This window comes from Ammospiza nelsoni, chromosome 20 (genome assembly GCF_027579445.1).
Source record: "Ammospiza nelsoni isolate bAmmNel1 chromosome 20, bAmmNel1.pri, whole genome shotgun sequence".
Lineage (NCBI taxonomy): Eukaryota > Metazoa > Chordata > Aves > Passeriformes > Passerellidae > Ammospiza > Ammospiza nelsoni.
Window position 1 is genome coordinate 1320436 of NC_080652.1, and position 26511 is coordinate 1346946.

General features: G+C 61.8%; 3 protein-coding genes across 5 annotated transcripts; 2 read left to right on the forward strand and 1 right to left on the reverse strand.

The window, feature by feature from the left end:
* Positions 1–6092: 6092 nt before the first annotated feature.
* Positions 6093–7488, reverse strand: TMEM203 (transmembrane protein 203). Its single transcript, XM_059486441.1, has one exon. The coding sequence runs from the start codon at positions 6982–6984 to the stop codon at positions 6574–6576; it is 411 nt and encodes a 136-aa protein (XP_059342424.1). The 5' UTR covers positions 6985–7488; the 3' UTR covers positions 6093–6573.
* Positions 7489–7552: 64 nt separating this feature from the next.
* Positions 7553–22095, forward strand: NDOR1 (NADPH dependent diflavin oxidoreductase 1). Of its 3 annotated transcripts, XM_059486358.1 has the most exons (15): positions 7553–7637; positions 8580–8714; positions 9487–9564; positions 9812–9909; positions 10601–10699; positions 11281–11382; positions 11835–12041; positions 12314–12435; positions 13316–13536; positions 13843–13950; positions 14978–15092; positions 15906–16052; positions 16544–16662; positions 19171–19265; positions 21898–22095. In XM_059486358.1, exons 1-15 carry the CDS (start codon positions 7635–7637, stop codon positions 22040–22042), a joined length of 1794 nt encoding a protein of 597 aa, XP_059342341.1. In that variant the 5' UTR covers positions 7553–7634; the 3' UTR covers positions 22043–22095. The 3 variants fall into 3 exon arrangements, with proteins under 3 accessions (XP_059342341.1, XP_059342342.1, XP_059342343.1); XM_059486359.1 differs by lacking the exon at positions 13843–13950; XM_059486360.1 differs by lacking the exon at positions 11835–12041.
* Positions 22096–23771: 1676 nt separating this feature from the next.
* Positions 23772–25674, forward strand: LOC132082401 (uncharacterized). The gene has a single exon (XM_059486663.1). It carries the CDS (start codon positions 24173–24175, stop codon positions 25100–25102), a length of 930 nt encoding a protein of 309 aa, XP_059342646.1. The 5' UTR covers positions 23772–24172; the 3' UTR covers positions 25103–25674.
* Positions 25675–26511: the final 837 nt, after the last annotated feature.

The window sequence follows — 26511 nt, forward strand, 5'->3', positions numbered from 1 at the left end:
TGCCCCACAGCCTGGCAGAGCCATGATGGGATCACAACAATCTCCTGGGCCTGGGAGGGGTGAGAGGAGCCCTGCACAGAGCAGAAGAGAGCACAGGGAGCTGCAGAGCCCTCACTGAGGCACTGCAGCAGGGCAGGCAGGCTGCTGTGTCACCCTGCCCTTCCCAGGTTTCAGGGCTGGGAAGGGCAGCTCACCTGTCTCAGCTCACCAGGCTGTGCCCTGGGGGTCCCTCGGGTCTCTCTGTGCTCCTCCAGTGCAGCAAACCCAGCCTGGACTTGCCTTTATGTCCTCTGAAAGTGGATACTGCTGGAAAATCTCTCCCCCATTATTTTCTCTGAGGACTCATCAGCCATAGGTGAAACTCTTGAATATCTGTTCTCCTGTTTGTCTTGCAGGTGTATATGCATGGCCCAGTTTGGCATTGCCTTTATCTTCAGCCAGTTGCTTCCTCCTCCTCCTCATTTGAATGAAGGACAAATCACCGCATTTAACCCTTGTCCCTCTGCTTCTCTGGGCTGTCACACCCCCTGGTTCTGCTTTCTCTTTGCTCTCCTCAGCCTTCACATTCCCATTCCAAGCTCTCTACAAGGTCTGTAAGAAGTGACTGTGGTATTTGCAGCACCCAGCGTGGGAGGTCACTGTGGGTTTTACCTCACTGAGGTGGAAGCTCCCATCAGAGGGGAGGATTGCCCTGCCAGGGCTCTCAGCAGCACGGGCTGGGCAGGGCCTTGGGACAGGCCAAGGCTCCCTCATGGCCCAGCTGGGGCTGTGGCCTCCCCTTTCCTGGGTTTGTCCCAGCCTTGTGCTGCTCCTGGGGGCCCTGCAGAGCCCGAGGAGAGCAGAGGGGCTGGGGAGGACTCAGGAAGGGCTGGGCAGCAGGGATGTGCTGTCCTGGGCCCATGGCTGAGCTGCCTCCTGCTGCTGCAGCTCCCTGATAAGAGCCCCGGGCTGAGGCAGGGCCTGCAGGGCCAGAGCAGCCCCAGCTGAGCCCCACGGGCAGGGCTGGCAGGGAAGGGCTGGGCCGGGGAGCTCTGTGGCCCTGGCCCTGCCCAGCACCATGGCTGGGCTGCAGAGGCGCTGCTGTGTGCCTGGCAGTGTCACCATGGCCGTGTCACCCGGGCAGTGACACCCTGGCAGTGACACCCCGGCAGTGTCACCATGCTGGGTCACCATGGCAGTGTCACCATGGCAGTATCACCGTGGCAGTGTCACCCTGGCAGTGTCACCCTGGTAATGTCCCCGTGGCAGTGTCACCCTGGCAGTGTCACCCTGGCAGTGACACCCTGGCAGTGTCACCCCGGCAGTGTCACCCCGGCAGTGTCACCCTGGCAGTGACACCCTGGCAGTGACACCCCGGCAGTGTCACCGTGGTAGTGTCACCATGGCAGTGTCACCGTGGCAGTGTCACCCTGGCAGTGACACCCCGGCAGTGTCACCGTGGCAGTGTCACCGTGGCAGTGACACCCTGGCAGTGACACCCCGGCAGTGACACCCCGGCAGTGTCACCGTGGTAGTGTCACCATGGCAGTGTCACCCTGGCAGTGTCACCCTGGCAGTGGCACCATGGCAGGGTCACCATGGCAGTGACACCATGACAGTGTCACCGTGGCAGTGTCACCGTGGCAGTGACACCCTGGCAGTGACACCCTGGCAGTGACACCCCGGCAGTGTCACCGTGGCAGTGTCACCGTGGCAGTGACACCCTGGCAGTGACACCCTGGCAGTGTCACCCCGGCAGTGTCACCCTGGCAGTGACACCCTGGCAGTGACACCCCGGCAGTGTCACCCTGGCAGTGTCACCATGACAGTGTCACCATGGCAGTGACACCCCGGCAGTGTCACCCCGGCAGTGTCACCCCGGCAGTGTCACCCTGGCAGTGTCACCCTGGCAGTGACACCATGGCAGGGTCACCATGGCAGTGACACCATGACAGTGTCACCGTGGCAGGGTCACCGTGCTGTGACAGCAGGGCCCCTCACACCTCCGGGCCCTCCCTTTCCCTGCTGCCCCAATCTGGGATCCCCCACCCCTGGGCAAGGGGCAGATTCACGCTCTGAGTTGAGAATGATTTTATTTCTCATCTGTGCAGAGATGGGTGCTGGTGGTGCATCACAGCTGACACACCCTCAGCATGCCAGGTGCCCATTGTTGCACATTTGAAGCGACAGAAATGAGCATTTCCCTACAGCCAACCACAACTGGTGCAGCCATTGGTATTTGCAGTCTCTGCCTCCTTTAAAGAGACCCTGCACAATTCTTTTACTGCTCCTGCTCTGTGGGGAAGGGCTTATGTGAGTAAGGGGTGATCACAGCCTGTGGGCAGGGATTTCCCTATGCTAATGAGCACTGGAAGCACACTAAGTTTTTCTTTGGCTTTGTAATTTGATTTATAGTGTCCTCCTGCTCTTTACTTCTTGGGTCATGGCTCTCAGGTACTGCAGGATTGGTTATTCTCAAGTCTTTTATAAGTTCTTTTGTTTGTCCTGTCCTGCAGTGAATTTTTAATCTTCTCATAGTACTTCATTTCAACAAATCCCCTCTCTGACACTTAGAGAAATGTCCACAGTGCATTTTCTGTAAGTCTCACCCTATTTTTGGAAAAACATAGTTGACTCTTAGCTGAAAGAACAAAATAAACACAAACTCTTTCATTTTGTGATATGATGGTGTGTCAGCCCAGTGTCTGTGGGCTCGTGGCATGCCAACACTCCCATGGCAGTGTCCTTTGGGGTGGCTCCTGAAGCCCAGAGGGTGCCACCACTCCTGCACTCCCACCTCCACACAACACTTAGCCTTTGGATTCACCTGGGTTCAGTGGGAGGGGTGGATGAGTGTCCCTGCTCTGGAAATCCCCTGCTGGCTGCACAGGGCTCTTCTGAGACAGGGGTCCTGTCCCCACCTGGGACAGAGAGGCACCAACCAGCCCTGGCCCCTCATGTGGCACTGCCAATGGCTGTGTGCACCCAGAGCTGGCCAAAACCTCCAGCTCCAAACCCTAACACAGCATGAGCAACTCTTCACTTTTCCTGTCCCTTTTTGTACTAAAGAAACAGCCCCAGAGGTTTTGGTGAGGGGCTGCTCCCCCTTGCCCATGCTGGCCCCTCTGCAGCTGTGCCAGTGATGCTGCCCTGGCTGGGCTCTGGCTGTGAGCCACACACACAGGGATCTGTGAGGAAGGACACAGTTCCAGCTGCCTTGTCCCAGCTGAGGCAAACGGGGCAGTGCTGGGGAGGAAACGCTCTGCAGAGGAGCCCTCATTGCCCTGACCCTCCCCACACCCAGCCCTCAGTTTCCTTCAGGCAGTCCCACCCAAGGAGTGTATCTGCCAAATTCGGGGGCTCAGAGCTCTGTGGTGTCCGAGCAGGACCTGGAAGGGCCGTGGGGGCCTGGCCCCAGGAGCAGCTGCTCTCACGTGGCTCCCCTCAGGTCCTTGGGCACACCAGCCCAGCCCTGTTTGGCTTCAGGGCCGTGCTCTGCTGAGAGTGAAATGTGCTGTTTGCTCCTGACTGAGAGAGGCACCAAGTGTCTCCTTCTGACTTCTGATAGACAAATCTGCTGTGGGGAAGCGTGGCTAGAGTACACACACACCCCTGTTTGATCTGCTTTTGACAGGTTTTTATTTGCCTGTGGCCCTTGCAGTGGCTCTGGCACCCACAGGGAGTTGCCAGGCTGGTGTGGGGACTGTGGGGCTCCAACCCAGCCACCGCTGCCAGGCTGGAGGCTGTTTGTGAAATGACATCACCTCCTCTGCCAGCACCTTCCTGGTGCCTTCTCAAAGGAAAGAACCTTGACTCAGGGTTAAAAAAGGGAGTCTCATTTCCCAGAACTCAGTTTCTGCTCTGTGAGGTCATCCCAGTCCCAGGATGGGAGGTGCAGGCGGTGGCTCTGAGCTTGTCCCATGTCCCCAGGGAGCTGCTCCACTTGCTCCTGCCCCGTGTTCCTCTGCCAGGCCTTCCCTGGGTCCTGCTGTGACTTGTCCCAGCACAGACCAGCTCCAGCCCTCCCCTCCACTGATTCCAGCAGGACTGGAGGAGTTTGGGCCATTTGAAGCTTCCCTGCCCATGGCAGGTTTCAGGGGGGATGGAGGTGCCTTGGGCCGTCCATTCCCAGATGTGTTCTGGGAGCTCCCTCGCCCCCCTGGAGGCCCAGGCCGTGCTGGAGCCCTGTCCCAGTGCATGGAGCCCACCTGGGCTGTGCCAGGCTGTGCTCTGGGCATGGGCACAGCAGCAGCACTGGCTGCTCTCCTGCACTGCACCCTCCCCAGGCTCAGATGGCTCTCCAGGGGCTGCTCCCATCCCTGCAGGGGCAGGGACACACGGCAAGGGTGGCAGCTGGGGCTGGTGCTGCCCCTGTGCCACAGCAATGCTGCTTTGGCACCCGGGCTGGCTGTGCAGAGGCTCCTTGCCCAGCACCCAGGGCACAGAGGGGCTCAGGGCTGGGATCTGCAGCAGCCTGGGAAGCTGCACCTCCCTCCCAGGGTACCCACCCAGCCAGAGCAGCAGGGCTCCCCTGGACTGGGAAAGGACTTGGGAAAGGACCCAGCAGCCACAGCAATGAAAACAAACCCAGAGGTGACATTTTCACCTTTGCCAGGGTGGGGAAGAGTTCTGGCTGGAACCTGAGGAGTCTCCAGCCCAGGCCAGACACCTCAGCTCGCACTGGGCAGGGAATGGGTGTCAGGGCCCCCTCAAGCTGTGCCAGAGGGGGATCCAGCAGCATTTCTGCATGGGGGGTGATCCCAGAAAGGATTCTGTGTGGCCACAGGCTGGTGTGCCAGCACTGCACACTGCTGAGTGCCAGGACAAAGGCCACAAGCTTTGTTCCAGGACTTGGTGGCCCTGGGCACAGCAGGTGACTCCTGTGCACCGAACACGAGTCCTGGGAAGGGACATGGGGTGGTCCTGGCTGCCAGAGCTCCCCCCACCCCAGCAGGGCAGCACAGCCAGGGCCACTGCTCAATGGTGTGGCACCCCTGTGCCACCCCTGTGTCCCCACACCCCAGGGAAGCTGCCTTACCTTGGAGGAACAGAGCTGGCACACGCCGACCACTGGTTTGTCCCCAAGGCAGCAGCAGAGCTGGCAAAGCCCCTTGCAGGTGGGGGTGTGCCCTCGGGGAGATGTCCTCCTGTGTCACACAGCACCCCAGGGCCAGGCTGGTGCTGCTTTGGGCTCAGGGCTGGGCAGCAGCAAAGGGCTCCGTGCTGTGCAGCGAGGCTGAGGGATGTGATCATCTGTTTGATCTTCCTTGGGGCTGATGAGCCCCTTCCTGAGTTTATTAATTAGCTGTGGGAGTGTCCAAAGGCACCATCGGTCCCCAGAGCCACTCTGTGAGTGTCCCCTCCTGACTCAGAGGCTTTGCTGCCTGTCCTGCTCCTCTCCCGTCCCTCACCTGCTGCAGCAGCCACTGACCCCACACAGCTCCCACCCCACAGCCCCTCCCAGCCCCAGCAGTGACCCTGGGCTGCTGCTGCCACCCCTCTGGGGACAGCAGGGCACACAACACCCCCGGCCTGTGCACTCAGGGTCACTGGGGGCATGTGGCACAACCACAGCTAGAGGGGGATGAGCTCACACTGCTGTGAGTCAGGGGTGACAGGGGCAGGTGCTGCCACCCCCAGGTGAGAGGAGCAGGCGCTGCCACCCCCCAGGTGACATTTGGGTCCTTGGCTCAGAGAGAGGCTCCAAGCGGAATAACCTGAGCACCTGGGGCAGGTGACACAAGCCCTGGGAGCATCCCAACATGGAACAGGAGCTGAAGAGCACCTGTGGGGCAGGTCCAATGCCATCTCAGGGTGTCCAGGAACCACAGACCCTCCTGAGCTGGAGGGACCATCCAGGGCAGCTCCTGGCCCTGCACAGACACCCCAACAGTGCCACCCTGGGTACCCCCGTGACACTGGCACTCCCCACACTGGTCTGCACTCCCACAGGGAATACTGAATTCCTCCTGTTCTCTGGGGGTCTGGGGGCAGTGCTGCAGCCCGAGGTGGGGCTCAGTGGGACCTCCCCTTCAGAACCAGCACCAGCCCTGCACACTCCTGCCTCTCCACACCCCCAACTCCATGTTTAGGAAATGGAGTGAAACACAAAGAAAAATCATATTCCTGTTCAAAAATACACACACCAGTGATCTCAACATGACCTCACAAAACCCTGTCAGAGCAGTGAAGGTGGGAAGTGCTCAGGGAGGTGAGGGGACAGATGGAAATCCATGAGCCAGCTGCTGCGCAGGGCAGGGCACGAGTCCGAGCTGTACCTGGAGATCTACAGCAAGCACCCACCCTCCAGGCAGCAGTTTGAGGTACAACAGCTTTCTAGGCAAGAAGAATTTATAAATAAACCCAATCCTTCAAGCCATTTTAATTCTAAAATAAAATAAGTGTCACGCCCAGCCGCGCTCGCAGCACAGGACAAGGCAGGGCTGAGGGGGCACGGACAGGGATGTGCAGGTGTGGAGAACGTGATGATGCTCTGCAGCACGGCCACGAGCGGGGCACGGCCCTGTCCCGCCTGTCACCGGCCCCTCCGCACCGGGACAGCGCCGGGAGCGGCCCCGGGGAGCGGCCCCGGGCTCAGTTCACGCGGCAGGCCCGGATCATGAGCAGCTGCAGCAGGATGAACACGGGCGACATGATGAGCCCGTACCAGAGCTCCCGCGTGTGCTCCACCAGCTTCTGGCACAGCAGCATCTCGAACACGAACTTGAGGCTGAGGATGGTGAGGATCCAGAAGAGCCGCAGCACCGCCAGCCGCTTCTCGCCGTCCTGGAACAGCCGCACGGACACGATGGTGGTGAAGTAGGTGCTGAGCCCGTCGGCGGCGAAGAACGGCACGAACACGATCCACCAGGAGAGCGCGGCGGCCGCGCCGTCCACCTTGAGCACGAGCAGCACGGAGAAGGCGAGCAGGGCCAGCCCGTGCAGGAAGATCTCGAAGGTGGCGAAGCCGAGCCACTGCACGAGCTCGCGCAGGGAGAACAGCATCGTCCGCGCTGGGTAACGGCACCGCCACAGGCACCGGCACCGACAGTCCTCAAACCGGCACCGACACCGGCACCGACAGTCCTCAAACCGGCACCGGCCCGGCACCGACACCAGCACCGACAGTCCTCAAACCGGCACCGCCACCGGCACCGCCACTCCTCAACCCGGCAACGACACCGGCACCGGCCCGGCGCGATACCGGCACCGGCACAAGTGCTCAAGCCGGCACCAGCACCGGCCCTTGACCCGGCACTGGCGCAGCCCGGCACCGGCACAAGTCCTCAAGGCGGCACCGACACCGGCCCTTAACCCAGCACCGGCCCTTAACCCAGCACCGGCCCGGCCCCGGCCGCGGCCCGGCCCCGGCACCAGCCCTGGCCCAGCCAGGGATCAGGTCCAGCCCGGCCCCGACGCCGACACCGGTCCCCGCCCCAAGCCCTGAACCTGAAGCGGCACCGGTACCGGCACCAGGCCCGGCCTGGCCCGGCCCGGCGGCGCGGGGCGATGGCGTCACGGTGAGAGGCGACAGGCGGCTGACGTCATCATGCGGAGATACGGTGAGCGGGGAGCCCCGGCCGCTCTGCCTCGATGATGACGTCAGCGGGGACTGTCGCGAAGTGGTGACGTCAGAGGCGGCATGGGGCCCGTCCATGGTGAGTCCCGCGGAGCGGCCGGGCCGGGCCCCGGGGCTGGGGGTGCTCAGCTGGAGAGGAGAAACCCCGGGAGAGCTGGAGAGGGACTGGGGACAGGGGATGGAGGGACAGGACACAGGGAATGGCTCCCACTGCCAGAGGGCAGGGCTGGGTGGGATACTGGGAATTAGGAATTGTTCCCTGTGAGGGTGGGCAGGCCCTGGCACAGGGTGCCCAGAGCAGCTGTGGCTGCCCCTGGATCCCTGGCAGTGCCCAAGGCCAGGCTGGACAGGGCTGGGAGCACCTGGGACAGTGAGAGGTGTCCCTGCCATGGCAGGGGTGGCACTGGATGGGCTTTAAGGTCTCTTTTAATCCAAAGCAGTCTGGGATTCTGCGATTCTATTTTACATTATTAGGATTTAATTTAATATTATTCTGTGGGCACATGGTGATGGCAGCTGTTTGCAGCTCAGACAGGTGCCAGGGCTGGATCCCCTCTGGGCTGGGCCCCTGCTCTGGCAGAGTCTGGCTGAGAGCTCCGTGTCTGTGTCTGTCACTGAGCCTCCAGGCCCTGCCCCAGCCCCTCGGGGGAGGGAGGGTTCCCAGGGCACACAGGACTGGGGAACAGCCCACCCAGGGCTGTGCTCACCCTGTGCTGCTGAGGGCAGTTCAGCAGGGCAGGATCTGGGTTTTGGTCACTCCCCTGGCCTGGCAGGGGGGCAAGGAGCACAGTAGTGTCCCTGCTTATTGTATGGGCTGGGACATGGGATCCCTCCCTCAGTGCTGCACAGGGGTGGGAAGAGAGCCTGGCAGCCTTGACTCCCTCTGCTGGATGCCAGCTGCTCACCATGCCTGTGCTGGCTGGGTGCTGTGCCAGCCCCTGGGGGTCAGTGCTGCTCAGCCCAGCCCTGCCCAGCCCCTGTCCCTTCCCTCCTGTGACTTCTCTGCTGTTGTCTCCTGCAGATGGCAGAAAAGGGACTCCTGGTGCTCTTTGGCAGCCAGACTGGCACAGCTCAGGACACAGCAGAGAGGGTGGGCAGAGAGGCCCAGAGACGGCACCTGCGCTGCCGGGTGCAGGCCCTGGACAGCTGTGACCTGGTGAGTGTGGGACACGGGATGGCTGTGACCTGGTGAGTGTGGGACACGGGATGGCTGTGACCTGGTGAGTGTGGGGGACACAGGGCAGCTGTGACCTGGTGAGTGTGGGGCACAGGGCTGCTGTGACATGGTGAGTGTGGGGGCACAGGGCTGCTGTGACCTGGTGAGTGAGTGTGGGACACGGGATGGCTGTGACCTGGTGAGTGTGTGTGGGACACGGGGCTGCTGGGGCACTGCTACTCTGTGCCAACCCCATGGGCATGGACACCTCCCACAGCACCATGGAACCATGGCACAAGCTGAGTTGGAAGGAATCCATCAGGATCATGGAGTCAGCTCCTGGCCCTGCCCAGGACACCCCAACCATCCCACCCTGTCTCAAACACTGTTGAACTCAGACAGGCTTGGTGCTGCTTGCTCCAAGCCCTGCCCAGCCTGGCCTTGGACACTTCCCAGGATCCAGGGACAGCCACAATTTCTCTGGGCAACCTGTGCCAGAACCTCATCACCCTCACAGGGAAGAATTTCTTCCTAATATCTGACCTAAACCTGCCCTCCTTCAGCTTATGGACACTCCCCCTTGTCCTGTCCCTCTATGCCTTGTCCCCAGTCCCTCTCCAGCTCTTCTGGAGCCCCTTTAGGCACTGGCAGGGGCCCTGAGCTCTCCCTGGAGCCCTCTCTTTCCCCAGGCTGAACACCCTGAGCTGTCCCATCCTGGCTCCAGAGCAGTTTGGAGGCTGCTGACCTGACTGTGCCATGTTTGTACCCTCAGGCCAACCTCATCCACGAGCCCTTGGTGGTGTTTGTGTGTGCAACCACAGGCCAGGGAGACCCACCTGACAACATGAAGGTAGGAGCTGCTCCTGTCCTGTCGCTGTGTGTTCCTGCTGCAGGGCTCTCTCTGCTGAAGCAGCTTGAGCTTGTTCTTGCTGGGGGAGCTTTGCAGCAGCACCAGGCACATGCCAGGGAACAGGAGCAGGGGCATTTGAGCAGAAAGCCGTGCTCCCCACTCTGCTGGGCTGGGTGGGCAGGGAGCAGGGCCAGGCAGGCAGGAGGTGCCTGGCAGCAGCAGCACTGGCTGCGTGTGCCTGTTGTAGATGTTCTGGCGGTTCCTGTTCCGGAAGAGCCTCCCTGGCAGCGCCCTGTGCCAGCTGGACTACGCCGTGCTGGGCCTCGGGGACTCCTCCTACCCCAAGTAAGCAGCCCCAGGAAGCTGCAGGGGAGAGCAGAGTGGCTGGAGAGCCAAGGGGGTAAGGGGAGACAGAGTCTGATTCTGGAGCAGCACTCAAGCAAAATGTAACTCCCACCAGCCTTAAAAACCCTCCCCCTGCTGTGTCCCTCCTCACCCCAGGAATTAGGCTGCTGCCCTTTTCTTTCCTCCCAAGCTCACCAAGGATGCTTTGGTGGGTCAGACATCATGTGTCAGTCTTTTATCACAGCTGTGGGCCAAAGCAACAGGGGACATCAAACAGAGGTGGCAGCCAGCCATGCTGCTCCCAGGTCTCTTCCAGAGAGGTTCCTGTGTCTCAAAGAGCTCTAGTGGGAGGGATGGGTGTGCCTGAGCTCTGTGGGGCACTGAGGGGCTGGAGGGAAGGAAATGTTCCATGGCCCAGGGCACAAGCTGTCCTGAAGGGAATCTGGATCTCCCCTTGTCTCGTTTCAGGCCTGAGCACAGCCTGTGAGGGCCAGCAAGTGGCACCTAGCTGGTTCTGTGAGCTGGCACAGGCTGGGCAGGACATGGGCCAGGTCACAGTGCTGGCTGTGCCTGCTGTGCTGTTCTGGTGGCCCTGGCAGTGTGTGCTGGTGCTGTGGCAGTGCCTGCTGGTGCTGTGGCAGTGCCTGCTGTGCTGCTGGAGCAGCCCTGCCCTGTGTTGTTCTCTGCTCAGGTTTAATTTCATTGCCAAGAAGCTGCACAAACGGCTGCTCCAGCTTGGGGCCAACCCGCTGCTGCCCGTGGCCCTGGGGGATGACCAGCATGACCTGGGGTAAGAGCCCAGAGGAGGGGTGGTGGGGGGCCCTGGGGTGCCCTGCAGCTCTGTCCTGGGGCTGATGGCAGTGCTGTGTGCTGCTCCCACCATGGGGCTGCTCCTGCAGCTCTCTGGGAACGGGCTGATCCCTGCTCATAACCCTCCTGTGCCAGGACCTGGGCCACCTGCTGCTCCAGGGTGTCCCATGGCCCCCAGAACGTGGCCATGACCCCTGGCTCAGCCCCAGCCCTGTGCAGAGCAGGGCATGGCTGTGCCACACAGCCCTGTACCTGCAGGCATTGCAGCAGCCTCAGCTGTGCTCACCTGGCACGGAGCAAAGGCTGTGGATGGCTCAGGGACACAGTGACCCCAGTGACCCAGTGCTGCTTAGGGGCCGGAGATCCTGTTCAGGGCTCAGTGGTTGGGCCCTGGAGAGCAATTGAGTGCATGGAGTGGCTGACATGTGTTTGTTCCCAGACCTGAAGTTGGAAGGGAATGGCCGGGGGTGACTGTGGGAGTGGTTGTTGGGCATGGGCAGGGTTAGCAGGGCTTGACCCTGAAGGGATGATGTTGCTGCAGCCTCAGTTTCCCACTTGCAGGCCAGATGCAGTGATTGATCCTTGGCTCGTGGCCTTGTGGGAGAAGATCCTCGCCTTGTATCCTCTCCCTCCTGGCCTCGGGATCATCAGTCCCGATGTGCGGTGAGTGCCCAGGGTGAGCAGGGACTGCTGGGCTGCCTGGGCTGTTCTGCAGAGTGGAGATGGGCTCTGCTTGGAGCAGGAACCCTCCCCACACAGCTTCTGGTGTCCCCAGTGTCACTTGTGCTTTGGCCACAGGTGGCCCATCTCTCTCTGGATGGGTGTCCCCTTTTCCCCTGGGGACTGTGACAGCTGCCCCAGCTGGGTTTTGCACATCTGTCTGTCCTGATGTGCCTCTGGCCCTGGCAGAGTGTGTGCGTGCCCTGCATGCTCAGGAGCCTTGGGATCTCTTCCTGGTGGTCTCCATTGCATTCCCTTACACAGGCCAGCTCCAGGGGATGGGGACAATGGCTGGTGGGACACTCCAGGCCTCTCCCTGCCTCTCATCTTGCAGCAGCAGAGGAGCTGTGGCGTGGAGGTAACCCTGCTGCGTTGCATTGCTGTCGTTCCCACAGCCTGCCCCCCAAATACACACTGCACTACCTGCCTGAGGACTCCCCAGAGCCTGAGGGTGCCCTGCTGCAGCCAGCACCCCCCCGGGGGGCTCCCTGTGAGCTGCAGCCCTTCCCTGCCCGCGTGGTGTCCAACCAGAGGCTCACAGCACCCGCCCATTTCCAGGATGTCCGGCTCATCGAGTTTGACATCGCGGGCTCAGGGATCACGTGAGCATTTTCCTCACTCCCCAAGCTCTGTTGTGTGGGTTCAGGTGTCCTGGAGCCTGCCCTGCTCTTCTGGTGCCCTTCCTCACTGAGATCTGAGGCTGCAGTCTTGTGGTTGTGGTCCCTGCTGCAGTGGGGGTCCTGCCCATGGGCCAGCTCCCTTTGCCTGGTGCTGGCACTGGGAATTTGCCTCCCCTGGTGTGGGTGCTGCTTCGGGTGGCCGTGCTGTGGCTCTGCCCTGTGGCTGTACTTGGCAGCTCCCCCTGCATCCCCAGGTTCAGTGCAGGGGACGTGGTGATGATCCAGCCCCAGAACTGCCCTGAAGATGTGCAGCAGTTCTGCCAGCTGCTGCGCCTGGAGCCACACAGACGCTTTGTGCTGCAGCCCACGGAGCCTGGTAGGTCCTGCCTGCTGCTCCTTCCCCTTCCTGCTGAGTCAGGGCATCCCCTGAGCTCTGGCCCAGCCTGGAGCTCTGCTCTTCCTTTGCTGTAGACCTGGTTGGGAGTGCTGGATGGACACAGGACAGCTGCCTGTCCTTCCCTCCAGTGCTGTGTGTGTGCATCCTGTGCAGAGCCAGTGGGACTGGAGGAATCCAGCAGTGCCAGGCTCCACCTGAGCCTTGTGCCTTGGCAGCCCCAGCACAGAGTGGGGGGGATCCTGCAGCCCCCTCAGCCCCAGGCCCACACTGGGAATCTTGTGCTTCCTTGCATGGGGTGTGCAGGTCTCCCCACTGTCTGCCTGTGCCCCAGGGACCTCCTGAGGGGCTCCTGCAGCCATAAACCAGCACAACCAACCAGAGGAACCCCTTGGAGGCCCCCCAGAGGTCTTGGTGCCTGCATGGAACAGGGAGTGTTTTTCTCCTGGCTCCTGAGCACCCATTCTGCCTCCAACTTCCCTGTGTCTGTCCATAATGGAATTTCTGCCTGGCAGGCAAACCCAAGAGAAATTCAGGCTGTTCCTCACACCCTTGGGAGAGACGTGGGAGACACAGACATGCCTGACACATGACACTGCTGGTTATTTCCTCTGCATTGTGTGCAGGCAGGGTGGGAGTCGTGTGGATAAGACATTATCCCAAAGCACCTGCCAAAAGTCAGGGATGGCTGAACACTGCAGACTTCCTCTGTTGCAAACCTGTGGGCTTGAAAAGCAAGCTGGGGAGAGCAGGGGCTGGGGGCCCACGGTGGGAGCAGGGACAGAGGAGCTGGCCCCAGGAGCAGGGGGTGCTGCAGGCAGCAGGGCTGGCCCTGAGCTGTCCCCTCTGCCTTGCCTTGCAGGCACACCCCTCCCTCCCCTGCTGCCACAGCCCTGCAGCGTCCAGTACCTGGTGACACACTACCTGGACATCTCCTGTGTGCCACGGCGCTCCTTCTTCGAGCTGCTGGCCTCCTTCTCCACCAACGAGCTGGAGCGGGAGAAGCTGCAGGAGTTCAGCTCGGCCCAGGGCCAGGAGGAGCTGTACAGCTACTGCAACCGGCCCCGCAGGACCACACTGGAGGTGGGGCTGCTCTCAGGGCTGGCCTGGGGCTGAGGGCACCCAGGACACCATCAGCCATGCTGTCTTGGCTGAGGAGTGTAATCTCCTTCACCCATTTCTGAAGTCTCCATGGGTTTCCACTGGTGGTTAATACCAGCTCTAGATCCTTGTGGGCTCTGGGGGGCACAGGGCAGTGGCACAGGGTGGTTGGTGCTCAGAGGTGCCCGTGTGGTGCCTTTGGCCGAGGACAGCGTGGCACAGCTGTGTGGGACAGCCTCTGGCAGGCTGCTTCTGGGGTCACCAGGCCTCACCCTCTTGGCCCTGCAGGTCCTGTGGGATTTCCCTCACAGCACATGTGCCATCCCAGCTGATTACCTGCTCGACCTCATCCCTCGCATCAGGCCCCGTGCCTTCTCCATCGCCTCCTCCCTGCTGGTAAGAGCTCAGCCCTGCTGGCCTCATTTCAGAGTCTGACCAGAGGGGCTGGCAGGACCTGTACTGACTGCTGGTGCAAATATCCCCTGGAGCCTCCACAGCCTTCCCAAATCCCTGCTCTGCACTGAACCTGCAGCAGCCTGATGTGCTGGATGCAAACTTGAGGGCTAGGCCAACCTTCAGATTAGGAGACTTGCTCTCCTGCAGCCCTGCAAGTGCCAGCTTGCAGCCAGCTCAGAGGTCTGGTCTCACTGTCCCTGGGAGCAGTGGGATGCAGTGCCACCGGAGTGTCCCGGGAGCTGGGCGCGGGGAGTGCTGCTCCCTGCTCCTGCCAGGAGGTGGCAGAGGGACCGGCCCAGCTGCCTGCGGACCCGGCCCCTGCACGGCTGGATTTGTGCTCCACGGGAGCAAATTGGGCTGGGCAGTGACCATCGCTGTTGCCAGCTGTGCAGAGCATTCCTGTGGCAGTGGTTCCCCAGGAAAACCCCCTTCCCTGTTCGAAAGATTTTGTGCAGGGGTGTGCTCCATTGTAAGTGGCTCTGCCAGACTAGGATGGGTGTTGCAGGCAGCCTGGTGGGAGCTGTGCACAGGCTCTGGCCCTGGAGGAGAGGGTGTCCTGTCCATGAGGAGCTGAGCACAGGCTCTGGCCCTGCAGGAGGGGTGTCCTGTCCATGAGGAGCTGGGCACAGGCTCTGGCCCTGCAGGAGGGACAGGGTGTCCTGTCCATGGGGAGCTGTGCACAGGCTCTGGCCCTGGAGGAGAGGGTGTCCTGTCCATGAGGAGCTGAGCACAGGCTCTGGCCCTGCAGGAGGGACAGGGTGTCCTGTCCATGGGGAGCTGTGCACAGGCTCTGGCCCTGCAGGAGGGGTGTCCTGTCCATGAGGAGCTGAGCACAGGCTCTGGCCCTGCAGGAGGGACAGGGTGTCCTGTCCCTGGGGAGCTGTGCACAGGCTCTGTCCCTGAGGAGGGGGTGTCCTGTCCCTGGGGAGCTGTGCAGGGTGTGTGCTCATGGCTCTGTGTGCCACAGACCCATCCTGAGCGGATGCAGATCCTCGTGGCCGTGGTGCGGTACAAGACGCGGCTCAGCAAACCCCGCCGTGGGCTCTGCTCCACCTGGCTGGCTTCTCTCAACCCAGAGCAGGGTAAGTGCTTGGGCTCTGAGGGAGTCCTGAGTGCTTCCCACAGCACCCAGGGCTCCTCCCTCGGGCTGTGATGGAGCTGTGTGGGTGCTGACCATGTGCAGGAGCTGCCTGGCTGGAGCACCAGCTCCATGGGGAGCACACTGGCTTGGCAGGATGGTCCTGCTGTCCTTCCTCCCTGCCCCATCCTCGTCAGAGCACACAGAGAGCTGTGCCTCTCCAGCTTACCCTGACCTCCCAGCTGCTCAACCCTGCTGTCCCTCTGTGGGCTGCTCCTGGTGTCTGCTGGGCACCTCCAGTGCCATAGCCACAGCTCTGGGAAGGCTGGTCCCTTCTTCCACAGAATCACAGAAAAAGCTGAATTGGAAGGGACCCATAAAGATCTTCAAGTCCCACCCCTGGCCCTGCACAGACACCCCCACAATCCCACCCTGTGCATCCCTGAGAGCCTTGTCCAAATGCTCCTGGAGCTCTGGCAGCCTTGGGGCCTCCCTTACATCCAGCCAGGCTGGGATCTCTGCTTGCCTCCACTGTGTTCCCTGGCACAGGCTGTGTGAGGAGAGGGCTGTCCTGCAGCCCGTGTGCTGGGGGGCTCTTGCCTTGCTCTGGCCTTCACTCAGCTTCTTGCAGAGGCAGTGCTGAGACAGCTGAAGGGCTTTTCACTCACACAGTGTGCCCTCAGTGCCAGGGGCTGATGAGCCAGCTCTGCCTGTGTCTTTGGAGGACCCTGGAAGAGCTGGGTGCCCACTCACACTCTGTAGGCAGGCACAGAGCACTGGTGGTGGAGTGATGCTTGTCAGTCTGTCTGTCCCACAGGTGATGTCCGGGTGCCTCTTTGGGTGAAGAAAGGAGGAATGAAGTTCCCAGCTGACCCTGGCACCCCTGTGATCATGATTGGCCCTGGCACAGGGGTGGCACCCTTCCGAGCAGCGATACAGGAGCGGGTGGCGCTGGGACGCCGAGGTGAGGGATGGTCCTGGGAGCCACTCAGGATGCCCCTTGCACAGACAGATGGAAGGATGGACTGGGGGCTCCTGAGGGTTCACTGGGTCAGGCTTTGCTGTGTTGAGCAGAAGCAGGCTGAGCTCTGGGGCAGGTGAGACCCAGAGCCTGCTGTGTGCAGCCTGTGGGGTCATTCACAGGCTGTGCTGCAGGGCAACTCCTTGGGTTGGGTCAGGCTCTGCAGAGGCTCTTTCTTGGCTCTCTGAGGGTGAACACAGGTTCCTGAGCTCAGCTGCTGCTGCAGTGTATCCCATCCTCATTCCCTTGGCTCAGGGAACAGGCAGCCCTGGGGGACATGTTCTGCCCTCCTCCTTTTTCAGCAGACAGGGGGCTCTGGTTGCCACAGGTCACTTCCTGCTGGTGGCTCTGCAGGCCAGGGCTGTCAGGCAGGTGGCACCAGCAATGCCCAGCACTGGGTGCTCCCAGCACAGCCCTGTGCTCTGCTCCTGCAGGGAACTGCCTCTTCTTCGGCTGCCGACACCAGTCCAAGGACTTCTACTGCCAGGCAGAGTGGGAAGAGCTGGTCACAAAGGGCTTCCTGACACTCTTCACAGCCTTCTCCAGGGACCAGGTCAGTGCCCAGAAGAGGAGGGTGGATACAAGAGCATCTCAGGCAGTGCTGATGGGACTCTGCCAGGGCACCATCTGCGAGGGATCTGGTGAGGTGGCACAGTGTGCACCTCCTTCCCCCACACACCTCAGTGCTGGCTGCCCTCCAGGCAGATCCCCTCCTGCCCTGCAGAGGTGTGTCTGGCTAAGTTGGGCTGGAAGGGTTACTGGGACAAGGCTGGAGAACAGCAGAGCAGATAAGGCATTAACCAGCTTTGTTTGGCTGGAGCACGTGAGTGATAAAAGGCTCCCAAGCCTCTTGGAGGGTCACCAGGCAATAACTCATTGGTTAAGTACCCCTCCTGATGGTGTCCCTCTGAGCCCTGGCTGGAGCTGAGGAGCTTAGCCTCTGTGCCAGCTCTCTCTGAGTCCCAGATACACAGAGAAAAGCTCCCCATGGGTCTGAGCACACCCACAACTCAGCCCCTCACTTTGCTTCCTGCTTTCCCAGGCAGTGTCTCTGGTGGGCAGCCCTTGTCCCCCTTTGGGGCTGCAGTGCTGCCAGAGAGGCTCCCTGAGCTGGGGATATGTTTCACTGCCTTCCTCTGTCCCTTGGTGGCACTGAAAGCTCAGCCTGGCACTGAAAGCTCAGCCTGGCTTTGGAGAGATGTGATAAAAAGGGAATGGCAGTCTCTCTGGAGCTCAGCTGCACCAGCCCAAGCCCTTTCTCCTGGCTGTGTGCATGTGTTGACATGAATTCATTGTCTTTTATCCACTCACTTGTAAGGCAGGAGCTGGGTGCTTCTGTGCAGGCTTTCCAAGCCTGTGAGGAACAGGAGCAGCACTGCAGAGGGGTGCTGAATCACCAGCAAAAGGGGCACCTGCTGCTCTCTGGATCTGGAGAGCAGTCAGAGCCACCTTGTTGACTGTGGAGGGGCAGGAATTCCACTGGAGTGTCCCCCCTCTCCTGCTCCACCAGCCAAAGCAGTTTGTCACCAGAGTCCTCTGCCCGCAGGGCAGAGTGGGAGCACAGCCACATCCCACAGCCAGGTGGGATGAGCCACACTGGGCTCATTGTGCCTTTGGCTTCAGGAGATACCACAGCCTTTAACTCATCACAAAGTTTGTTAAAGACCCAGGTGAGGGCTGGGATGCTCCATAGCTAAGCAGAGTTTTGCTCTTCTCTCTGAAGTCCCTTTGCAGGTGCCCCCTGTCCCAGCACACCCACCTGCAGTGCAGACTGGTCCCAGCCAGACCTGGATGTCCTGAGACATTGTGACCCCAGTTTGAGCTCCTCAGATGGTGCCCTGGGAGCCCAGTCTGGCTGGCAGGGCCTCTGGCAGCACTGAGCTCATTGCTGCTGAAGCTGAGGCTGTGCTGGTGCTGCTGAGGGCACTGCCCAGCCAGGGCTGGCACAGCCAGGGCACCTGTGGGACCCACAGTGCCCAGCTCCTGGGACAGCCTGGACTTGGGCTGCTCAGGGCTGTTCCACACACATCTCCAGCCTGCAGGAGCTGAGCCACAGCCAGAGGGGCCTGGGGAGGAGGCTGTGCCCATGGCCCAGTGAGGGGAGGAGGCTGTGCCCATGGCCCTGTGAGGGGAGGAGGCTGTGCCCATGGCCCAGCATGGGGAGGAGGCTGTGCCCATGGCCCAGCATGGGGAGGAGGCTGTGCCCATGGCCCAGTGAAGGGAGGAGGCTGTGCCCATGGCCCAGTGAGGGAAGGAGGCTGTGCCCATGGCCCAGTGAAGGGAGGAGGCTGTGCCCATGGCTCAGTGAGGGGAGGAGGCTGTGCCCAGGGCCCTGAGAGGGGAAGGGGCTGTGCCCAGGGCCCAGCTCACCCTGCAGGATGGGGCATGGGGGACGCCCAGCACAGGGCCTGGCCTCCATCACAGTGTCACCTTTGTCACAGGAGCCCTCTGGGCCAGCAGTGAGTGCAGGCACGTTGGCAGTGGTGTTCTCTTGGGCAGGAGCCAGGGCTGGAGGCAGTTGCTTGGATTCTTGAAGTCTTGTGGATTAACCCTTTGGGAGCTTTCCTTGGCTGGGCTGTGCTGTGCACAGAGCCAGTCCCCATCCAGTCCCTAAGCACAGTAGAGGGGCAGGGACTGGGACAGAGCTGTCCCTCCAAGCTTTCTGCCCTTCCAAGCTGTTTCAGGTCTCCAGCAGTCAGGGGTGCAGGGGAGGGTCTCTGTCCTGGAGCAGACTTGGCACACAAGGGCCACAGAGCCTCCTCTGCCCATGCTGGGAGAAGAGGGCAGGAGGGAAGCCCTCACCAGTGGACACCCAAAGGATTTGGGGGCTGCTTGGGGCCTGGTGTTCCCCCCTGAAGCTCCTGCTGCTGCACCCATCTCCCACCAGCCCAACCCAGTGCAGACATCAGGTGTGGGGTTCCTCTTCCCCACACTGGTCATTGATCCAACGCTTCTCCCAGTGCCTCCTGTGCTGCCCTGAGCTCCTGGGAACAGCCCCTGAGAACTGTCCTGAGAGCAGGAGCTGGGGCTGCTCCAGGCTCAGTGCCTTGTTTCCCTGCAGGAGGAGAAGGTTTATGTCCAGCACCGCATCCGGGAGAATGGGAAGCTGCTGTGGGAGCTGCTGAGCACTGAGAATGCTCATATCTACCTGGCTGGGTGAGTGAGAGCTCTCTGTGCAGGGCTTGAGGGAGCAGGGCTGCACATTTCCGCTTCTTCACCCACCTGGAGGCGTTTCCTCAGCTCAGCCCCGTGTTGCAGAGGGGCAGCTCATTCCTCCTCTCTGTCCTGCTCCAGGAGCCCTGGGCTGGGAGGGACGTTTGTCACCTACCCCATGCTCCCCTTAGGAGGGCACAGCTGGAACTGGTGAAGCTTCTCCAGCCAACCCTCCCCCTGCAGCCTCTGACCCACAGCACATCCACACACAGGAGAGGCCTGGCCCCTGCACAGCCCTCTCCTCCAGCAGTGCTTGATGAAGCTGGACAAAAGGCTTGTGTGGCACCTGTGGCCACTTGTGTGGGCAGGATGCCCAGCAGTGCTGGGGTTCAGGAGCAGCTTTGGGAGCCTCGGCACACTCTCTGACTCTTTGCACCCAGAGCTGCCTCCCGAGGCAGGGACCAGCCCTGTTGCACCACAGCCAGTGTCCCTGCACAGCTCAGCCCCTCTCCAGGTATTGTCTGGGGCTGTTTGCACCCCTGGAGGGTGGCTCTGGCTTTGGGGTCAGAGTGCTGGCAGCTCTGCTCTGAGCTCTCAGAGCCCTGCAGTGCAGGGAGAGGCTGGTCCCCGTGCCCAGGGTGAGCCCTGGGCAGTGCTCTGTGCTGCTGGGCTGGGCAGAGCCCGCCCATGGCGTTGGCCGTGACCCCTGTGACCTGGGGAGGGCGGGCCTGGGCCCGGCTGTCACACAGCAGCGAGTGCAGGAGGTTCTTTCCTGCTGTCCTTCAGGAGAGCAGGAACTGCCCTGGTGCCTGGCAGGGCAGGACTGGCCTCGCTGCATTCCTGGGACAAGGAGATTGGTGTTTACTTCCCAGGAAGTGGAGGCCAGGCCACCCCACTGTGTCCTTCACTGCTGCAGCACAGGGCTTCCTGGAGCCTCACCCCAACCTGGGCATTCCTGCCCTTGGCTCTGGGCTTTGGAGCACTTGGGACTTGGGGATGTGCCTCCATCTACAGCCCAAATGCTGAGACTGTTGAGCTGTTGGGTCATGGCTTTGTTCTCTCCTTCCATTCTCTTTCCTGCTTTTTGGTGCTGATGGAGATCCCCAAAGAGGATCAGTTTCTAGGAAAGGGCAGGGCCTGCACAGCTGTCCCCATGGCAGATTTTATGTCGCCCTGAGGATGGTATTTTGGACATCAGGGTTGCTCTGAGACTCCTCTTGTCAGAGCTTTGTCCTGCTGTGGGGTGTCCCTGAGCCCCCATCAGGCAGGTGGGATCCAGAGCCTTGGGATCCCTGCACAAGTGACATTGTGCTGATTGCAGAGGACACTGTTCCTACTTCCCTGAGCAGCCCAAACCCTGTAGAAAAGCTTCCAGGATCACCATGCCCCCCCAACTCACAGACTGAACTGAGCTGCAGGCAGGAAAGTGCAGGTGAGTGATCCTGTTTTGCCCCCAAATTCACAGTCTCAGCCAGACTGGGAGAAAGCTGGGGGAAGTGACTCCTGAGCTGTGTGCCCCTGAGCAGCAGCCCTGGGCCATGGGACACTTTTCTGCCTTCCCTTCTGGGGCCAGGGGGCTCTGGGGAGCCAGGGCTGCATCTGCTCTATGATTGTTCCTCACTTGTCTCACTCAGGGGCAAAAAGGTTGAAAATGTCTCTTTTTCTGAAAAAAAAAAAAAAAAAATTAGCTATTTGACATGTTTTCCATCACAAAGCCCAGCTCCATTATCTTGTACTTGCATATCAGTGCCTGACTCAGAAACAATGCGACTCTTCCAAAAAAAGAAGACCTCCTTTCTGGGTATTTTGGGATGTTAATCAGCTTCAAACGCAAGTCAGAATTCTGCCTTGTTCTTGGGAAACAGCAAGGACGTTGCCAGATGCTCGTGCCAATTGGAGCAGGCTGGGAAATTTTTTATTAGATGTTTTTTTTTTTGTCACACAGGCAGTTCATCAAATGAAATTCTCTCCAGGAAAAAAAAAGTCAGAATTTCTGATTTCCCATAAGAAATAATTGTGCTTGAAAGCGCTGAGTTCTGTTTGGGTATTTCCTGCACAGGGGCTCGATGTTTTCTCCAGCATTTCTCTGATTTTGAGGTTTGAACTGGCTTTGGTTCCAAATGTCACTATCAAACCAATCATTCTGGATTTCTTGAGAGCAGGCAGCAGCAGGACAGGAGCGGCTGCTCTGCCCAGCTGAGGATCAGACATGTTTGACATTGAGTGATTCCAGAGATGAAAGGACAGGTTCCTGCCCTCCTGCTGATAAATTCCAACCCGTGCACATTGCCTGTGTCTCTCTAATGAGGATGCTGGCAGATGCAGCTGTGTGGGGCTGGTGTTTGGGCTCCTGACCTGTGGTGCTCCATCCCTGGGCTCTGGGGCCCATGGCCATGTTTTTGCCTTCACATGCCTGTGCTGAGGAGCCCTGTGGATAACAGCCCTGCTCTCAAGGGAGTGCTAGGAGCTGCTTCTCAGGCCTGTCATTTACCCTGTGGCAGGACAAGGCAGGTTCCCACTGCCCTGTGGTGGCTTGGCCACAGGGACTGCTGATTGCTGATCCTGGAGCACTGGGGCTGCTGCTCTGGCCCCTGTGTTCCTGCTCACCCTCCACTGTGTCCTGCTCTCTCCCCAGGAATGCCAAGCAGATGCCAGCAGCAGTGGCTGAGGCCCTGCAGTCGGTGCTGCAGCAGGAGGGTGGCCTGTCCCCCTTGGAAGCAGAGGAGCATTTCACAGCCCTGGAACGGTCCCGGCGCTTCCAGTCTGAAACCTGGTCCTGAGCCTGGCTCCTGCCTCGCCTCCCACTGCCTGAATAAAGGAGCCAGCTAAGGGATCTGCCTCTGGCATCTTGCTTGGGCTGGATTTACCCAACAGCCCCTCCCTGACAGCAGCAGGGCCATGGCAGTGGGGGACTCCTTCTCCTGGGGGCTTTGGCTCCCTGTGCCCACACCCCACCAGAGCAGGAGCCAGAGGTCTCTTGGGGGTTCTGCTGGTTGGCTTTGGTGTGGGACTGATCTGCCCCCCATGCCCCAGCCCCAGGGGTCCCTGTGTGGGGTGGGTGGCACCCAAGGGTGTTGCTGGAGCCATGGAAGTGGCAGTGGCCACTGTTTGTGGCAGGGACAGAGGAAGGGAAGTATTGCATGGGAGTCTCTCCACCCCAGCATTACTCAGCAGCGCTTGCTGCAGGAGGAGGCTGCCTGGACAGACCTGTTCCCCCTGCTTCCAGTGGCCAAGGCCAGCAGGCACAGGAGGAAGCCTTGATGCCTCTGTCTCTTCTGCCAGTTCATCATCCTGAGCCTGCTGAGTCTGAGCTCCAAGTTCCTGCTGAGTTATCCCTTTCCCTGAGTGCCTGCTCAGCTGCATCTCTCCTCCACCCCATCCTGGGAGCTGCTTCCAGCCCTTTCCCTGCAGCCTCGAGCCTGTGCACCCTCCTGGCCCTGCCCGTGCCCCAGTGGGACCAGTGCCACCACCTTCCTCCCCCAGTTCAGGGAACTGGGTGCCACTGCGTAAATAGCAATTAGGAGCAGGGCATGAGTCAGCAGGGACATTCCCTGGGAGCAGGCTGGGACAGGAAGGGACAGCTGTGCCACGCCATGCCTGTGACCCAGCCACCCTCCCATGTGGAGTCATGGGGTCCTGCAGGGCTGGGTGGTGCCTGGGGCATTGCTGGAGCTGTGGTACTGCAGTGAGGGGGAACAGGGACATTTGGGGGCTCCCCACCCCACTGCTCTGAGCAGCTCTTGCACATGCACACCATGGCTGGGCTGTGTCCCCATGTGCCAGGGACAGTGGGGCCACTGCAGAGCTGCTGCATGGCAGTCACCACCCTGGGGCCACCATCCCCTCATCTGGGGCACTGTCCCAGTGGGAAACCTGGAAAGAAACTTCCATGCCCCGCAAGCTGCTTGTGGGACGTGACAAGGAGAGGTGGCCCTGCACCGGAACCATTGTGGGGGACAGGGAGTTGGACTGGGGCAGCACAGGGCCTGGTCTGGGAACTGTCCTGGGGCAGTTCCCTGTCTGGGAACTGTCCTGGGGGCTTTGGCTCCCTGTGCCCACACCCCACCAGAGCAGGGGCCAGAGGTCTCTTGGGGGTTCTGCTGGGTCTGTGCTGGGAACTGTCCTGGGGCCGTCCTGGGGTCTGAGCTGGGGGACTGCACTGGAGGAGCACAGGGCCATGTTGTGAGGCTGCACTGGAGGAGCACAGGGCCATGTTGTGAGGCTGCACTGGAGGAGCACAGGGCTGTGCAGCCGTGCCCCAGGGACAGGGGTGTGGGCAGCACTGGCCGCAGAAGTGACTCCGCTGGTGCTGGGCACAGAGGAGAGGCGGCCGTGGGCCCAGCTCCTCCCCAGCCCCGGCGGGAGCTGATTGGCGCAGGCACGGCTCCTGCCCCGGGCTCCCTGCATTTGAGCCGCTTCCAGAAGCTGACAAACCAGACTGGTTACAGCCCGGCTCGGCCCCGGCCCTGCCTGGCCCACGGCAGGAGGCAGCTGCCTGCGCGGGTGCCCGCCACGCCTGCTCCCTTCTGGCACAGCGGGCAGCGCCCAGCTCGGTGCCCTCTCCTCCGGACCGTGGCGGGTCAGTACTGCATTGCTGCTGGGGCAGGAGGAAGAGGAGGAGGAGGAAAAGGCTGTTGGATGCTCACGGTGCTGCCCCTCTTGGGGTGGCCTCGGTGAGGGTGATGGGGCTGCACCCGGCGCTAGAGGTTCCTGACCCAGCGCTCTGGGAGGGCGCCCCAAGGCGCCCCGGAGGGATGTCGGGACTCTGTGCGGACACTGCTGCCTCCAAACCCTTCGGGCAGCCCTGCTGAAGGATTCTCCTGCCCTGGAGCAGCGCCCACGTCCCGCACCCAGCCCCGAGGGGACCCGGCGGGCGGGGACCGAGCGGGGTGGCTGCTCTGGCCGCCCCGATGGAGCCGGCGGCGGGCGAGGGGGCACAGCCCGGGCCGGTGCCGGCAGCCGGTGGGGAAGGATGTGCCGGGCAGCGGGACCAGAGCGAGACCGCGGGGTCGGGGGACCCCGGGGAGCCGCTCCAACGCTGTGGAGAGGAATCTGCTGCTGCCTGGAGATGCTGGGAGCTGCCACGGACGGAGGATGCCAGGGAGCCGCTCCTGCCCGGGCATGAGCCGCCGCCTGCCCTCGGTGCCTCCCTGCCTGCGGGGCAGGACCTTCCCCGCGGGGAGAGCCCAGGGCCCGGCTCCCAAAGCGTCTCCAGCTCCATCCTGAGCCTCTTCGGCGAGGCGGAGAAGGCCCCGAGCGGCGGCGGGGCGGGGGCAGCGGAGCCGTGCCCGGTGCTGGCGGGCGGCGAGGACGAGTGCCCGATCTGCACGGAGCCCTACGACGAGCAGCGGCACAAGGCGGCCGTGCTGAACTGCAGCCACGGGCTGTGCCGGGCCTGCCTGCGCGCCATCATGGACACGGCCACGGGCGCCGAGCTCGGCCGCGTGCGCTGCCCCATCTGCCGCCAGAAGACGCCCATGCTGGAGTGGGAGATCTGCAAGCTGCAGGAGGAGCTGCTCCTGCTGCACGCCCAGCCCGGCTCCCCCGCAGCCCTGGCCACCCCCCGGCCCCCTGCCCTGCCGCCCCGGCGCCCGGGCCTGGCCGGCGCCCTCGAGCATCGCTTCCAGGTGCGCTTCCACACCAGCCGCATGTTCGGCTGCCTGCCCTGCGTGCGGTACCCGCCCTGCCTCATCCGCGCCCTGGCCCGGCTGGAGCGGCGCTGCCGCTGCTGCTACCTCGTGCTGCTGGCGCTGCTGCTGGCCGCAGAGATGCTCAGCCTGCTCCTCATCTTCCTCCCCATCCTGCTCATGGTGATGCTCTTCCTTATCCTCGACAAATAGCGCTGCCTTTGTGCCCTCGGGCTGAGCGTGCGTGGGGAAGGAGCCCAGAGGAGCCCGGCTCCGGCTGTGCCCGCGGCCGCGGTGCCAGCGGGGAGCAGGCCTGTGACCCTGGTGCCCGGGACACCTGGCACTGCCCGTGAGCCCGGGCCGGGGGAGGCAGCGCAGGAGCAGGAGCAGAGGGAGGCGACCCTGGAGCTGGGCATGACCTGCACCGCGGTGACATCGCTGCCGCAGCCAGGGGGCGGATGGAGTGGGGCACATCCCTGCCTGGGGCTGGGCACCAGAGAGGCTCTGCGGGCAGAGCAGGGCTGTGCCATGGACTGTGCCACGGGCTGTGCCATGGACTATGCCATGGGCTGTGCCATTGCTGTGCCACAGACTGTGTCATGGACTGTGCCCTTGCTGTCCCATGGGCTGTGTCATGGACTGTGCCATGGACTGTGCCATGGGCTGTGCCACGGGCTGTGCCATGGGCTGTGCCATTGCTGTGCCATGGACTGTGCCACGGGCTGTGCCATTGCTGTGCCACGGGCTGTGCCATTGCTGTGCCAGGCACATTGCTGTGCTGCTCCCAGGACAAAGGGGCTGGGATCCCCCAGCATGCACTGAAAATACAACCTGTGTTTGTACTACAGCCATGTCCAGCTGAGTTCAGCGCTCGGTCTCAGCATGTCCCCTTGGGGCCTGGCAGTGCCACAAGGAGGGAATGGGCACAGCCAGTGCCCCCACCTACGAGGGGAGCATGCTCCACCATGGCACCTCCCAGCCCCTGCCGAGCCGTGCCAGCCCGTGCTCAGCCCGTGCCCTTCGGGGAGATAAGTGAGCAAACACGGCTCACTCAGTGCCACACACAGGTGGAGGAGCCTCTGCTGAGGGGCACTGGGGCTGTGCCCACACGGGCCCTGCCATGGAGCAGGAGTGTCCCAGGGCTGAGCAGGGTCTGGGCTCTGCCTTTGCCAGCCTCACGTGGGGGCCACACGCCAGCCAGGGTATGGCTGGGTCACAGTGTGGCAGCTCTGCACCCTTGTTGCTCCCCAGGGGGACAGGGATGGGGATCTTCCCAGGCTTTCAGCCACCTTGGGGCTGGTGGTGGGTGGAAGGAAGCTGTCAGACCCTCGAGGTCCTGCCAGGATTCCATTTCAGGGGTGCTGACAGCCACCTCCACAGGCTGGAATTTGCAGCAGTCTGTTTGTCACTCTGGCCTCCTCTGGGTGTCCTGCCAAGGCTCTGTGCTGACCCCATGCCAGTTCCCCCTCGCTGTGCTGTCCCCCCTCTCTGTCCCCTCAGCTCAGCCCTGCTGGAGGCTGGTGACACTGCTGTGCCCTGTCCTGCCTGGCTGTGCTGGGCTTGTGCAACCATCCCCCTGTCCTGGCTTTGCCCTTCTCCCCTGGAAACACCCTTGGGCACCT

Excerpts from the sequence above, each read along its gene's own strand:
- TMEM203 (XM_059486441.1), bottom strand. The coding sequence starts at position 6,984 with ATGCTGTTCTCCCTGCGCGAGCTCGTGCAGTGGCTCGGCTTCGCCACC.
- NDOR1 (XM_059486358.1), top strand. Across the intron at positions 8,715-9,486 it reads CCCTGGACAGCTGTGACCTG|GCCAACCTCATCCACGAGCC; the intron begins GTGAGTGTGGGA and ends TTGTACCCTCAG. Across the intron at positions 19,266-21,897 it reads GCTCATATCTACCTGGCTGG|GAATGCCAAGCAGATGCCAG; the intron begins GTGAGTGAGAGC and ends CTCTCTCCCCAG.
- LOC132082401 (XM_059486663.1), top strand. The coding sequence starts at position 24,173 with ATGGAGCCGGCGGCGGGCGAGGGGGCACAGCCCGGGCCGGTGCCGGCA.